General features: G+C 60.4%; 1 protein-coding gene across 1 annotated transcript; it reads right to left on the reverse strand.

Moving 5' to 3' along the window:
- Nucleotides 1-10,261: 10,261 nt before the first annotated feature.
- FEM1A (fem-1 homolog A) lies at nt 10,262-13,022 on the reverse strand. Its single transcript, XM_027049178.2, has one exon. The coding sequence runs from the start codon at nt 12,882-12,884 to the stop codon at nt 10,917-10,919; it is 1,968 nt and encodes a 655-aa protein (XP_026904979.1). The 5' UTR covers nt 12,885-13,022; the 3' UTR covers nt 10,262-10,916.
- Nucleotides 13,023-14,227: the final 1,205 nt, after the last annotated feature.

Raw genomic sequence — 14,227 nt, forward strand, 5'->3', positions numbered from 1 at the left:
GCTCCAGGCTCTGAGCTGTCAGCATAGAGCCCGATGTGGGGCTCGAACCCACGAACCGTGAGATCATGACCTGAGCTGAAGTTGGACACCTAACCGACTGAGCCTCCCAGGCGCCCCTATTGGTATTTTTTTTAAAGTACTCTCTGTGCCCGACTGGGGCTGGAACTCTGGACCCCAACATCAAGAGTCACAGGCTGCACTGACTGAGCCTGCCAAGCGGCCTTGAACCTATTTTGAATCCCCAAAATTGAACGCCCTCGGGGTACAGGCTTACATCATTGGGCTCATTTTACAGAGAAAAAAAACAGGCTCCAAGAGGTGAATTCTGGTCCCCAAGGTCACACAGGTCAGGAGTGGGGAGATTGTAATTTCCAGGGGAAGGAAAGGCAAATTTGACCTGGTTAAGCCAGGAAGCTGCTGGCCCCTCCCACCCAACTGCTTCCTGCAAACATGAACTTTGCAAGCCTTTTCCCCCTTTCTTGGGGCCCAGGAGGGCGGGCCTGGCTGACTCACCCAGGCCGTCAGATACGACTTATTATTTTAGTGGCTGACTCAGATTTTGCCAGGGCTTGCGTAGCACTGACGTCAAACCCGGGGAGGAGCCCCTGAAATCAGCTTCCAGGGCGCTGCAAGGTGGCGTAGGTTCGTGGACAGACTGTTTCCAATCATCGACGCGGGAGCTAGCTGCAAATAACGGGACAGCTGCAGTGAACAGGCCATTTGGTTCATTCAAGTAACATTTATGGGGTGCCTACTGTGTGCCTGCATTGGAGTGCAGTAGGGGCACCCAATACATCCGTGCAGTCGGAATCTGAGGGGGGGGGAGCAGTGACTGAATCATCAAATGAAGCAGAGATAATTTCAGAAAGTGAAGAGACATCAGAAGAAATGAACAGTGACATGGGAGTGTCCCCGGGGGGGGGGGGGGTGGGACTTTGGACCCAGTGGCCAGTGGGGGTGTAAGGAGCCCGTGTTAGAGCCAAGGCCTGTAGAAAGAGGAGCTGGCCGGGATGAGAAGAGTTTGAGGACCAGGTGATTTTTCTGGAAAGAGGACAGAGCTCGTGCAAACGCCCTGGGGTAGAGCCCTGCCTGGCATGTTGGAGGAACAGCGAGAAGGCCTTGTGGCTGGAGCAGAGTGAGCGAGGGGGAGAGAGGGTGGAGAGGAGGAGGGGAGGGGATGCACGGCTTTGTGGGCCTGGGGGAGGACTTGGGCTTTTCCCTGGGAAGGCGGAAGTCCTGGAGGCCCTTAGCAAGCAGAGGATGGGGGTGGGGTGGGGTGGGAATCTGACTCCAGTGCTCACAGGCGCCCTCTGGTGGCTTCTCTGGGGAGGACAGACTGGGAGGTGGGTGCATGTGTGAGCGAGCCTGCGACCAGAGCGGTGGCAACAGACCCTGGCCAGGCCGGCCACCATGGGGGCTGGACGCACGTTGGGGGCAGAGGAGGGACAAGCGGGCACGTTCAGAGTACGAACCCCTATTAATCCCTGAGAAATTGTGAGACTCGGAACAAATCACAGCCCTTTTCTGGGCCTCATTTTCCCCATCCGTCCGTGGTCCCGGTGACTTCGGGTCTGGAGCTCCAACACTTCCCACGTCCCTGTGTCACGGCAGCATATTTAAAGGACAATCACTTTGAAAACCCTGGGCTGAGGGTTTTACATGCCCCATGAACTGGTTTCGCCCTCCCAATAGCCCAGGGGCTGGAGACTATCCCTGCCCCAATTTACAGATGAGGAAACTGAAGCCCAGAGAGGCGAAGTCATTTACCCAAGGTCACACAGCACACAAAGTAGCATTTGGGGGCAGAAGAAGGAGCCAGGTGTCCCTCTGCTGGATTCTAGCCCCTACGGAGGTTGTGCACACTGTGAATTCATGGCCTCCATTTTTTTTTGTTTGTTTGTTTTAATCTGTGAAAATAGTCTTGTTTTACTTAATTCCTGGTTTCTCCGCCACACCCTGCATACCCTGAGAGCACCGGGGTGGATCTGTCTGGGTCCCTGTAGCGTTTTCAGAACCCAACCCAGGAAGTGGAGCACAGTCATTGCTCAGTGAGTCCTTTGACCAACAACGCGAGGCAGCCGTGTCTGTGCGGGGCGCGGCTCCCCACCCGCATGGGGTTCACCGGGCACTGAGTGGGCAGGATGTGGATTCATCCATCTGCTAATCCAACCCACATTTACTGAGCTCCTCCTGGGCGCAGGCCCTCTGGGCACAGTGGTGACTCAGTGGTCACCATGCCCCCAAGGTGACGCAGGACGACACCGTTCTGCTCTCCCAGGCTCGTGGTCCGCTGCCACAGAGGGAGACGTTACGGGGCGATGAGGCCTGCGATGGAGAGGTGGAGGGGGCTCCGGAGGCCCAAAGGGGACCGTTGACCAACCTGGGGGGATTGAGAGAAGCTTCTGGAAGGAGGAAGGAAGCTGAGACCTGAGGCGTGAGTTGGAATGAGCCATGGGTTGGGGAGAGAGTTCCTAGAGGTGGGCACAGCATGGACAAAGGTACTGGGGCGAGAAAAGCCCGCGGCTAGGGCTACGGCCAGGCGCGGCCATGGCCAAGGTTCCCCAGAGCGGGGCGGGGGCGCTCAGCCACATGTCCTGCCGTCCTGGTGCCCCCTGCTGGCCGCCACCGTCCCAAGGCCAGTGTGCCCCCAGTGGCCCCAGGTCTGGGGTGTTTCCTGGGAAACCCCTGTCCCCACTAGAACAAACAGCCTCAAGGAAAAATAGAGGGGAATTTTTTGAAAATTTCCCCTTCTTTAAAAACTGTGAGATATGAGGGCGCCTGGGTGGCTCCGTCGGTTAAGCGTCCGACTTTGGCTCAGGTCATGATCTCACGGTGTGTGAGTTCAAGCCCCGCATCGGACTCTGTGCTGACCGCTCAGAGCCTGGAGCCTGCTTCGGATTCTGTGTCTCCCTCTCTCTGTCCCTCCTCTGCTCGTGCTCGGTCTCTCAGAAAAAAAAAAAAAAAAAAAGAAAAAGAAGAAGAAACGTTAAAAAATGTTTTTAAATAAAAACTGTGAAACATGAATCAGTAACAGATGATTTATTTTCAGAGGTTCTTAGCTGTGTCCCTGCTTGGAACGGTGTCTTTCCGAGACGGTTAGATCTTGTACAAATTTCTCCCGCTCCCTGGGCCCACAGAGGGCAATGCATAGCCCAGTGTCACACAGCGCATGCGTGGCTGCCCCTGGGCCTGGGCAGAACTTGAGGGGCTTTGAGTTTGAATCTTGCACATCCCCTGCGTCTCCAGCGCATTTTGGGTGTCCCACCAGAGGGCGCCTGTGAGCACCTCCTGTGACACAGCCCTTCAGGGCTCCCACCTCTTTGTGGGGGGGGAGGAGCCGAAGCCCTCCCCGCGGGCCCCCAAGGCTCTGCACGACCTGCTGTCCCCTCCTCCGTCTTTCCCCCTAGCCTAGTCTGTGCGAGCCACATGGGCCTCGACCCGCCAGGTGTGGTCCTGCCCCAGGACCTTCACGTGGGCTGTTCCCGCTGCTTGAAATGCCCTTCCTTCAAATGTCTACATAGCTCCTCGCTCACCTCCTCCAGATATTTGCTCAAATGCCATCCTCTCAGGGCAAGCTTCTCTGAGCCTCTCATTTAAAATAATTTACAACCACATCCACCAGATCCCCCCCATCCTCCCCCACACTGCTCTATTGTTCCCTAATGCTCGGCGTTTTTAGACTAATAATAGTAATAATGTCACTTATTCATTGAACACCTGGTTTATCATCTGCCTTCCCCACGAGGATGGGAATTTTATCTGGTGAGTTCCCTGCTGGACCCCAGTAGCTGGCACACAGCAGAGGCTCAATACATGAATTTGAACGAATGTGCCAACCTTTCTCTCTTTCGACCAATCTCTTTGTTCCATGTTCCCCACGGGGCTCACAGCCCTGTGGGGAAGACAGACGCGCCACTAGGTGGTTGCAGCCGGGGTGGTCCTGGGTGTGACGGGGGACGCAGAGGCCACTGTAGGGGCTTTGGGGTTGGGGGCGGTCATGGGAGGCTTCCTGGAGGAGGCATTCCAAGAAGGAAAGGCTACTGCAGGCGGAGGGTGCAGTCCGTGCAAAGACTCCGAAGGATGGGGAGGAGCCAGTGTGGTCGGCCTGAGTACAGAACCTGTGTCCTGTATGTGGCGCCCCCTTCCCCCCAGAACAGGATCCTGCGTTTATGGGGGGGAGGGGGAGGGTGAAATCCAGAAGGCGCTGCAGTGAGCGTTCTGCGCCACCAGGGGTCGCCGTGGGACAGTGATTCCGGGTTCTCCCATGTCTGGAACCGAAGAGCATTCCTCCTGAAGAGAGGCCCCAGAGACCCCAGAGAGTGCCAAGTTCAGGTCATGCCGCCACGCCCCTTTCCTCGCTTATCGCCTCCGTAAATAGCAATAGCAGCTGTATAAACATCCTCATTAACTGGGCCTTTGGAAATTGTTCAGTCTAAGGCTGTTGGGGACCAGAGCCCAGAGAGGGCAGACACCCGCTTTAAGTCACGCAGCCACAAGGCCGGCCCACCCCAGCCTGACCCGCACAGTGCCCCCTCCCACCCCCAGTGCCTCTGGGCGCGGACTTTTTATTTTTAACTTGGTCAGTGGCTCTGGCCTTTTTATAGCCCTGGGAGGTGCCCAGGGTTTCCAATTTCCAAGGGAAGTTAAGAAAAAAAATTGTACTCTTCCCAAGAAAAGGAGCTTCCTGACCTCTGGGGGTGGGGGGTGGGGGGCTGGCCCCATCTCCTGTCTTCCCTGACGCTCCCCGGGGGGCCCCTCAGACCTCTTACCGGGCTCTCTGCCTGTCTCCGCCCTGCGAACCCCACGCCCCTCCTCTGCGGGGACCTGGGCACTGGAGGTTGGCAGGCCGGCCTGGCGCCACATGCCCGCCCCATCCCTTGCGGGTCGCTGTGTCGGAGCCCCTTTGTCACGTGGGATCTGACGTGCTCTGGCATCAGCCCGCCCATCCCCCTTGCTCACCTGTCTCCTGTCCCGCAGGTTCTTTGCTGGCCATCTGCCCTCTTCCTGAAGGTCTTTTCTATTTCTCGAGTCATTTAGTATTTTTCTTCAAACAGGCTTTAAGATTACCCCCCACCTCCCTTTTTTATTTCTGGAATTGGATCGCGATGATGGTTGCACAACCTTGTGACTATAGTGAAAGCCACTGAACTGTATGTACGCTTTGGAACGGTGAATTTCATCTCAGTAACAAATTGTAACAAACTCGTCTTTATTTTAAAACTCGGGGTCATTTTCGGTACGAACATCTGTAAACTCACATGTCGTGGTGGGGGAGGGGAGGCTCGCTATGCTTTGTCCCCTAAGACACGTTCAAGAAAAGACTTGAAAGCTTTCCCAATTCATCTGTGCCTCAGATGTATAAATGAGCGTGCAGACAGCAGGCGCCCTGTAACCACACAGCTCTTTGCGCACTTATTATGCGCCGGGATGTTGTCACAGACAAACCCGTTTACTCCTTCCTGCGATGCTAGCAGGCAGCGGCTCCTGCCAACCCCATCTTACAGATGAGGAAACTGAGACTCGGGGAGGGGCTGGTGATGTTGCCAAGGTCACGTGGCCGCGGTCGGAAACCAGAACCACCCCCACCACACACGTTTCATTCAATTTTATTTAACTTGTTTCTTAATATTTTTTATTTAAAATAATTTTTTTTTACAGTTATTGATTTTTGAGAGACAGAGTGAGCGCACAAGTGGGGGAGGGGCAGAGAGAGGAGACACAGAATCCGAAGCAGGATCCAGGCTCCGCGCTGTCAGAGCCAGACGCGGGGGCCCGAACTCACCAACCGCGAGATCGTGACCGGAGTCGGAGTCGGTCACCCAACCGACTGAGCCACCCAGGCGCCCCGAAGTATTTTAAGTTTCTTAATCAAGTTTTTATTTTAATCCCAGCACAGTTAGTACAGTGTTCTGTTAGTTTCAGGGACACAGTACAGTGACTGAACACTTCTATGCTCGGTGCTCAGCAGAAGCATCAATTTTATTTAATTTTTAAAGGAACCAGGGGCACCTGGGTAGCTCAGTGGGTTAAGCACCTGACGGGCTCAGGCCTCCATCTCAGGCTTCGGGGGTTCGAGGCCCGTTGCAGGGCTTTGCTCTGACAGCGCGGAGCCTGCTTGGGATGCTCGCTCTCCCTCTCTGCCCCTCCCCCCCCCCCACTTCTCTCTCAAAGTAAACTTAAAAAAATAAATAAATAAAAGGACCAGCTTTGGGGTTCACTGGTTTTTCTCTGTTGTGCATCAAAAACTTTTTTAGAAGTTTTCTTAAGGTCAGTAATCTCGACACCCAACGTGGGGCTCGACCTCGCGGCCTCGGGACCCAGACTCGCAGGCCCCTGGCTCCGGGAGCCCTCATTTGTGCATTTCTGTCTCACTGATTTCCACATGCTTTGGGTTGACTTTCCAGCTTCCTACGGTGGGGCCCTGGGCCAGGGGCTGGCGTGCCCCTCCTGCGAAGGGCACAGTAGGTCCCTCGACCTTGGGGGCCTGACGCCTCTGTGGCAAGCGCTCCGTCGCACCACCTGCAGTATGAAAGCGCCACGGGCACCGTGCACCCTCTATGCCAGCACCCCCCTCCCCCAGCCTGTTCCTGCAGCTGCAGCCAGGGGCCTCCAGGCTTCCATCGGGCGGCATCTCCCCTTGGCTTGAAACCGCAGTGGCTGCCCAGCACCCTGGCTACGGGCCGCCAACCACCTGCCTGTGCTCCCCCCGGGCCCCCCAGCAGCTTCCTCCCTCACCCCATCGGGCCACATGGGCCTCCCTGTGAGTTCCTTTATTCGTGCAACAAACTACCGGGTGTCAGCCCCTCTTCTAGGCACTGGGGACACAACAAGGGACGAGCTGGTGTGGTTGACGTTCTAGGGAAGGGGACACAGGAACAAATAAGGAAGCAAATAGGGGTCATCTCAGGGGTTAAGTTATACGTGTGGTCTGGGAAGGAAGTGCACAGCGGGAAGTGGATGGCTGAGAGGCTTTCAACAATCTGGGAGGGCTGCGTGGAGGAAGGGAGATCCATCCGATCAAAATTACTGCTTGAGGAGCTTTTGATCGAGGGCATTAAGGCACAGGGCAGGGGGAGGCTGCACTGGAGCTCAAATGTCCCACTCAACACCGAGGTTCAGAGTCTCTTCCACAGCCCACGGAGGGCAAAGGTGCCGGGGTCCCTCCCCAGGAGTGCCAGTGTTGCCCACATGTGGGCTGGGTCTTGCCTAACACACGGGGCGACACCAAACCTAACTCGGGACTCCACACTCCCTTCTCCAGGGACACGCAGTTAGCACCCTGCTGTGCCAGCAGTCCCAGGGAGGGTCACCTCCCCTTTCCAGGCTGTGATGTGATTCCGACCCGTGCTATCTTTAACCCGAGGCTGGGACGCTCCGCTCCCCTCCCTGTAAACACTGCTCGGATGACACCCCTGGAATCCTGGGGGGTGGGGGGGCGACGAGTGTGGCCCAAGTGTCTGGGGAGGAGCTGTAGTCCCAGAGGCAAGAGACACCCCTGCGTGAACTCACCTGCTCCCTTGACACGTGGGCGCCGAGGCCACGGCAGTGACCCCACACAGCCACGGGGCTCCGGAAGGTCTGATAGGCAAGTACCGAGCACCGAGCACCCAGCAATGAGCAGAACTGAGGTGCTAAATTCGGCTTCGTGGAGGCAGGCAGTGGCTCCCACTGGTGGGGGCGCCGCACGCTTTCTCGACCTTGGGCTTCAGCCTCAATCCTGAGCTCCCGGACACGGGGCCTGGATAGCTGCCCCCACCCCCCATCACCTGCCAGTGACTTAACACTTCCCGCCGGCCGAGTGGCTTCAGGCAGCCTGCTCTCTCTCCCACTTTACACAACCCACCTTCACTCGGCCTACTGGGGACATGGGCTCTCCCTATAACCCTCACAAGCCGACAGGGGAAGCAGCGATGAGCTCACCTCACCCCTAGCCCCCCCCCCCCCCCAGACTGGCCGGAGCCAGGGAAGCTGGGACCCTGGCCTGCACTCCCCCCGCCTGCCACCTGGGGACCCCCTCCCCCCAGCCCCCGGAACCGGAACCACGTCGTCTTCAACCGTTTGGAGCAGGGGGATCACCTCTCACCTGACACCCGAGCGGGCCATTTTTAAGATGGCCTCCGTGGCCTGGGGGCGAAAGTCGCACTTCTCAGGTCTGAGCTCGGATAGAGAGTGTTTGGCCCAGATCAGCTTTCCTCTGGGGCGAGTCTTCTCACACCCCAGTGGCCGGTTTCCCCCACTTGCAAAACGGCAACAAGAACACCTACTTCGGGAGGCCTGGGTGGCTCAGTCGGTTAAGCTTCCGGCTTCCGCTCAGGTCACGATCTCGCGGTCCATGGGTTCAAGTCCCGTGTCAGGCTCTGTGCTGTCAGCGCAGAGCCTGAAGCTGCTTAGGATTCTGTGTCTCCCTCTCTCTGACCCTCCCCTGCTTCTTCTTCTTCTCTCTCTCTCTCTCTCTCAAAACTAAATGTAAAAAAGACACACACAAAAAAACACACCTACTTTACAGGGCTGCTGTGAGCAGCGATTCAGGTGGCCCATGGAAGCACGTGGAATGGTGCCTGGCATCCAGCAAGGGCCCAATAAATGCTTGGGCCGGTGTTGTGTCCCCTGAGACTACTCTGGAGCACCTGCTGATTCAACACCCACTCCTCCCAGGCCACCACGTGTTCCCATTACAGCGGAGCGGGTGCTGTTAGTGGTCGGACCCCCGTGAAACCGGGAGCCGGAGAAGCAGCCTGGCCTTCCCCACTGTCGTGCGAGGGGGCGACACGGAAAAATCAGCCTCGATCCGGCCGGTGCAATCCTGACCCGAGGGGGCCCGCACCGTGCCTGGCGCACAGGGGGCAGCGGCACCTACTCAGCGCGCCAGACCAGGGAGCAGTGCTCTCACTGTGCTACCGTACGGAGAACTGACAAGTGCAACTACACGAGGGAACCAGCAGGAAAAGAAGAGGGACCAGATTTTCCTCCCCGACCGGAACCGCAGAGCTACCGAGTTCGGCCTCTTGGGCGCTCCCCCCCGCTGCCCCAGCCCTCCCTCGCCTTCCGGGAGGGCCAAGCCACCTCTTCGGAGCCTTCCCTACCGCAAAGCTGGGGTTTGGGAGAAGTCAGCGGCTTCCCTCCTTTTCCACGGGCAGAAACACGCCGCTTCCCAGGGAAACCCCACACGAGGTCCCAGGACACAGACAGAAACTGCCCCAGTGAGATGGTGGCCCGGGGGCTGGGCTCCCCCACACCACGACCTTTGCGCTGGGCAGCACCCTCTCCCCGCCTTCTTCCTGCCCACCCCGGGAGGGAGCCGTCCATCCCCCCCCCGACCCCCCCCCCCCGTCCCCCCACGGCTGCCTTTTAAATGACTCGGGCACCGGCGCGGAGACGCACGATTTAAACTGCCTCATTGCTTTATTCCGTGCTTTGAAGGGACAGGGGCACTTTCCCGCCTCGACGGAAGGTAAAACCCGGCCTTGCCAATAAATAACGTCCTAACTAACACTGCAAATGCAAACGGGGCCCAGGGGCCCGCTGTGGCTTCTCGAGGCCTCCGTGCAGCTGCGAGAGGAGCCTGGTGGGGGGGGGGGGGGGGGGGCGGGGGAGAGACACCCTCTCCAGGCGGGGCCGGAGGCCGCTTCGTCCTCTGCCACCTGCCACCGCCACCTGCCCGCCGCGGCCGGGGGCGTGGGCGGCACCGCTGCGGTTGGCACATGCGCGCCCTGAGTGGTGGGAAACCGAGATTTCTTATCACCTCACTGGCAACTTGTGGACATTCGCCGCCTCCTCCAGCTCAGTTAACAGCGAGTGGGGACCCGGCTCAGGAACACCTGCGTTCAGGCTTCCAAGCAGCTAAAAAAAAAAAAAAAAAAAAAGCCTAAAGCCGCGGGGCTGCGCACAGCCACACTGCGCATGCGCGCGGGGCCCGGGAGGCTGAGGCGACTGCCCTTCCTGGGACTCAGACACTGAGACCCCGATCCACTCCGACCGTGCGGGTCCTTGCCGGGTCGGGGAGTGACGGCCCCGCCAGCTCCTTCGGCGCCTGGCCCGATCCTTGCTTGGAAAACGCCCCTCTTTGTGATTTGCGTGGAAAGTTGGGGGAGGCCCAAGTAGAAGGCAGACAGGGAAGTTCTAGAAAATGGACAGTCGCCTCGCCTTAGGGGCCGCCACCAAATCCTCCACACCACCGAGCTCACCCCTGGTAGACAGCCTCGCCACCTGGGCCACGGCAAAAACCTCCCTGTGTGACATCAGCTCATCCCGTGTGATACGGCCGCACAACTTGTGGCCTCCTGCGCCACGCCTGTAACCTGCCCGCTCACTAAGAAACGCAACACCACACCAACGAAAGCCATGCGAGGGGCAGGCCGCCCGGGCAGCGAGCCCTGCCCACGGCCCGTGGTGACGGCTGGGGGCAGGGAGCAGGGCGCAGGCGCGCTGGAGAACTGAGAGTCGGCCGGCTTCTCCGACCCGCCACCTGGGAGCGCCCCCCTCCCCCGTCCTCACACCGCACTGGGCCGCAGCGGGGGCGAAAAAGCAGGGACCCGATCCTCAGCTTCTTCCCGGTTCTCGGAAAGGAAGGCAAAAGCTTCGCTCCCTCTGCCTCGAGGCAAGAAGGCAAAAGTCCTCCGAGACCCGGGCAGATGGGATGTGTGGACGCGCGTGCAACTTCCCCCGATCAAAGACAGGCTCGCGGGCTCCCGGAGAGGGCCAGTTCCTCGAGCGAGCGCCTGATGCGGAAGGCTTCGAGCACCAACGACTTGCTGACTCCTTTCCCCTCTCCGCAGAGCGGAGGGGACAGGGGCTCTGGAGACTGGAGAGCCCTTCTGTTTCCCGCTGCCGAAGGGCTCGGGGGTGGGGGGAGGCGGGGAGGCGGGGAGACGAGCGTGGGCCCCACTCTTCCCGGCTTCTCGGCTCTCAGGACCCCGTCAGTGCAGCTCGATGAAAGCCTCCAGCTCCTCGGGGATGAAGCCCTTGTAGGGGATCTTGTTTTTGTCCAGGGCGCGGGCCGCAAGGCACTGCAGGGTCACATAGTTGAAGGGCTGAATGGTGCTCTTGGCCAGCAGCTTTTCATCCAGCAGCTCGTAGGCGGTCTTCTTGAAGGCATTGGTGGCATCCATGTGGGCGCCCGCTTCGATCAGGGCGTTCATGATCCCGGGGCAGTTGTTCTGGGCCGCTATGTGCAGCGGGGTGTTGTTGTCAAAGTCCCGGCTGTCTGGGTCCGCCCCGCAGTCAAGCAGCACCTTGACCACCTGCGGAGAGGGGAACCGGCCCACCGGGTAGCGGCCGACGTTTGTGGTGTCCTTGTCCACGGCCATGTGCAGAGGGGTGAAGCCGTTCTTGCCCCGGGGGGCGCACTTCAGCAGCCGGTACACGGTCTGGTGCTTCAGGTGCTCCTGGTCCGGCGTGCACTCCACCTTCTCCAGCAGATACAGCAGGTGGAGGATGATGGCCAAGGCCTTGGTGAACTGGGCCGACTCCCCGGGCTCCTTGGGCAGCTGCAGGGCCCGCTCCACCTCCCGCACTCCTTTGCAGAGCACGCCCATGAGGTCCGCAAAGCCGATCTGCGCGCCCGGGCTGCCCTTGGCCGCCCGGTCCTGGAGCACGTACGAGAAGAGTTCGGCGAAGGAGAGGAAGCTGCTGGCGGTCATGGGGCTCAGGGGCTCCAGGTTGTTCTGCTGCATGTCCAGGGCGTACTTCCACAAGCGGATGCAGCGCTCGAAATTGCCCGAGTCGGCGTACACCGCCCCCCGGTAGCGGATGTAGTAGGACGTGTCCGGGTGGGCCGGCCCCAGGATGCGCTCCCGGACCAACAGGGCCTGCGTGCGCATCTCATCCGGGTCGGTTATGAGCGCTTCCAGCTCCTCGGTGGTGGTCACCTCCCTGGAATAGTCATAGGCCAGGACCAGCTGCGGGGGCTCCGGTTTGGGCAGATACGCGCCGCCCTGGTGACGCAGCTCCATGGCCCGTCTCCAGTGTTTCAGGGCCCCGAGCAGGTCCCGCTTCTTATCCACGTAGGTGGCTCCCAGCAACTCGAGGGCTTCCACGGCGGCCTCCCGGCTCGTGGGGCAGCAGCTCTCGTACGCGTCACCGAGCGCGTCCTCCGGGGAGGAGCTGCGGCCGCGGGGCCCCGGGGGCGGCACACATCCCGGGCCGGCGGAGGGGCCCCCCTCCCCAGCAGGCTGCTCCTGGATGAGGTACTCCACGATGTTGGTGTGGCCCGTGACGCTGGCCGCCAGCAGCGGGGTCATGCCGTAGCCGTCGCGCTCCATGCGGGCGTGGCAGCCGAGCAGCAGCTGCAGGATCTCCAGGCTGCCGGACTCGGCGCAGTCGTGCAGGGCCGTGTTGCCCTTGGCGCTGCGCCGGTTCACTTGGGCGCCCTGCTCCAGCAGGTAGCGGGCGATCTCGCGGTGGCCCTTGTAACAGGAGATCATGAGGCACGTGTGGCCGTGCCGGTTGGCCACCTCCAGGTCGGCCTGGTGCTCGCCCACCAGGTAGCGCACCACCTCCAGGTGCCCGTCGAAACAGGCGGCGCGCAGCGGCGTCGAGTTGGTGCGCGTCGTGCGGTTCACCGACGCCCCGCGGCGCAGCAGGCTGCGCACCACGTCCAGGTGGCCGGCGGCCGAGGCGGCCCACAGCGGCGGCGCGCCCTCGATGGTCTCGCCGTCGAAGTGCACCGAGCCGCCCGCCTCCACGCTCGCGCCGCACCGGTCCACCAGGTACTCGACCACGTCCAGGTGGCCGTAGCGGGCGGCGATGAGCAGCGGCGTCCCCCCGCCGGCCACCTCACCCGTCAGCTCGTCCAGCTCCTCCCGGCTCCGGCCGCTGAGCAGCTTCTGAAGCAGCTGCAGCTTGCCGTCGCGGGCGGCGTTGTACACGGCGGTGCGGAGGTCCATGGCGCGGGCTTCCGCCAGGCCATGGGCCGGCCGCCGGGGGACGCGGAGGGCGCGGACTAACGCCCGGAGGGGCGGGCGGCAACCTTCACCGTCTCCCCTGCCGCCATCTTAGGGGCTTCTCCGGCGGAACAAAATGGCTGCCGCGTCCTGGCGCACCGCGGGCTCAGGGGGGCGCGCAGGGAAATGTAGTCCTGGGAGCCGGCCTCCCCCTCAAGACAGACGAGGGACGTAGAGCGTCAAGACTACCGCTCCTAGAAGGACGCGGGCCAGCAGAGAGGACCTGGGAGCACGGTGCATGGTGGGGATTGTGGTTCCGAGCGCAGAGGGTTGGGGCGGAACCTGGCCGGGCGTGGACTACAATTCCCGTCGCGCAACGCTATCACCATGACTTCTGGGAACCCGGGCAAGTTTCACTACGTACTTCCTGTGGCTCTCTCCGCGCTCCGGCCCACAGGAGACGCGGGTGCGGGCCGAGAGACTACATTGCCCGAGAGGCATCGCGAGCGACTCGGAGCCAATCGGGAGCGAGAACGAGGGCTACGCCGGCCAAACGGCCCGGTGTGATCTGGATGTGGCGTGGCGGAGCCGCTGGCCGGCAGGGGGCGCTCGGGAGAGGCGGGAAGGCTGGCGGCGCCTAGGACGGTAAGGGACGCGGGGGGTGGGGGGTGGGGTACGCGTGTGGCCCTAAGGGCGGGTGTCCCGCGCTCAGCTCGCTTCTCAGTCATTCGTGTGCACGCATACATTTATTTACTCCCTCATTAATACACGATTGAACACTTAACGTTGCTTCCTCCAACACTCGACACCCCGAATACAAAATCTACACTTGACTTAGACCGCCTAAGCCCTTGGTCGTCGGACCTAGGTCTTAAATATCCTTCTGAGTAAAACCTCTGGGGTTGGGGGCTTCGAGAATTTCGGCCACTCGCCCAAGGACACGGGGCAAGTAAATGGCAGGGTCGGGATTTGAACCCGGGGAAAGGAAGCTATGTCATTGGCAGGACCCCGTGCAAAATGAAAATGTGGCCTCCCTGGGCTCAAACTGATTAAGAATTTCCCTCCCGGTGGTGACAGCAGAGCCTCAAACCAAACGTGGGGTCCTTCCGAGCCTGGGGGCCCGGGTGACTGCACACATAGGTCCACACTTGCGAAGCGTGAACCGCACCCCCGAAGCCAGACCCTGACCCCCAACACGCTCCCGCCTGCCCTTTGCTGCCGCCTGCCCCCAGGGTTATTGAGAACGTAGGAAAGATGAAGGATGCGGACGGACTCGGGAGTGTTCCAGAAACGCAGAGGGTTCTCTCACACCTCCTAACTTGTACAGGTACTGTTCCCTCTTCCTG

This window comes from Acinonyx jubatus, chromosome A2 (genome assembly GCF_027475565.1).
Source record: "Acinonyx jubatus isolate Ajub_Pintada_27869175 chromosome A2, VMU_Ajub_asm_v1.0, whole genome shotgun sequence".
Taxonomy (NCBI): Eukaryota; Metazoa; Chordata; class Mammalia; order Carnivora; family Felidae; genus Acinonyx; species Acinonyx jubatus.

What these genes read in the sequence shown, in the direction of transcription:
- FEM1A (XM_027049178.2), bottom strand. Translation starts at nt 12,884, where the DNA reads ATGGACCTCCGCACCGCCGTGTACAACGCCGCCCGCGACGGCAAGCTG.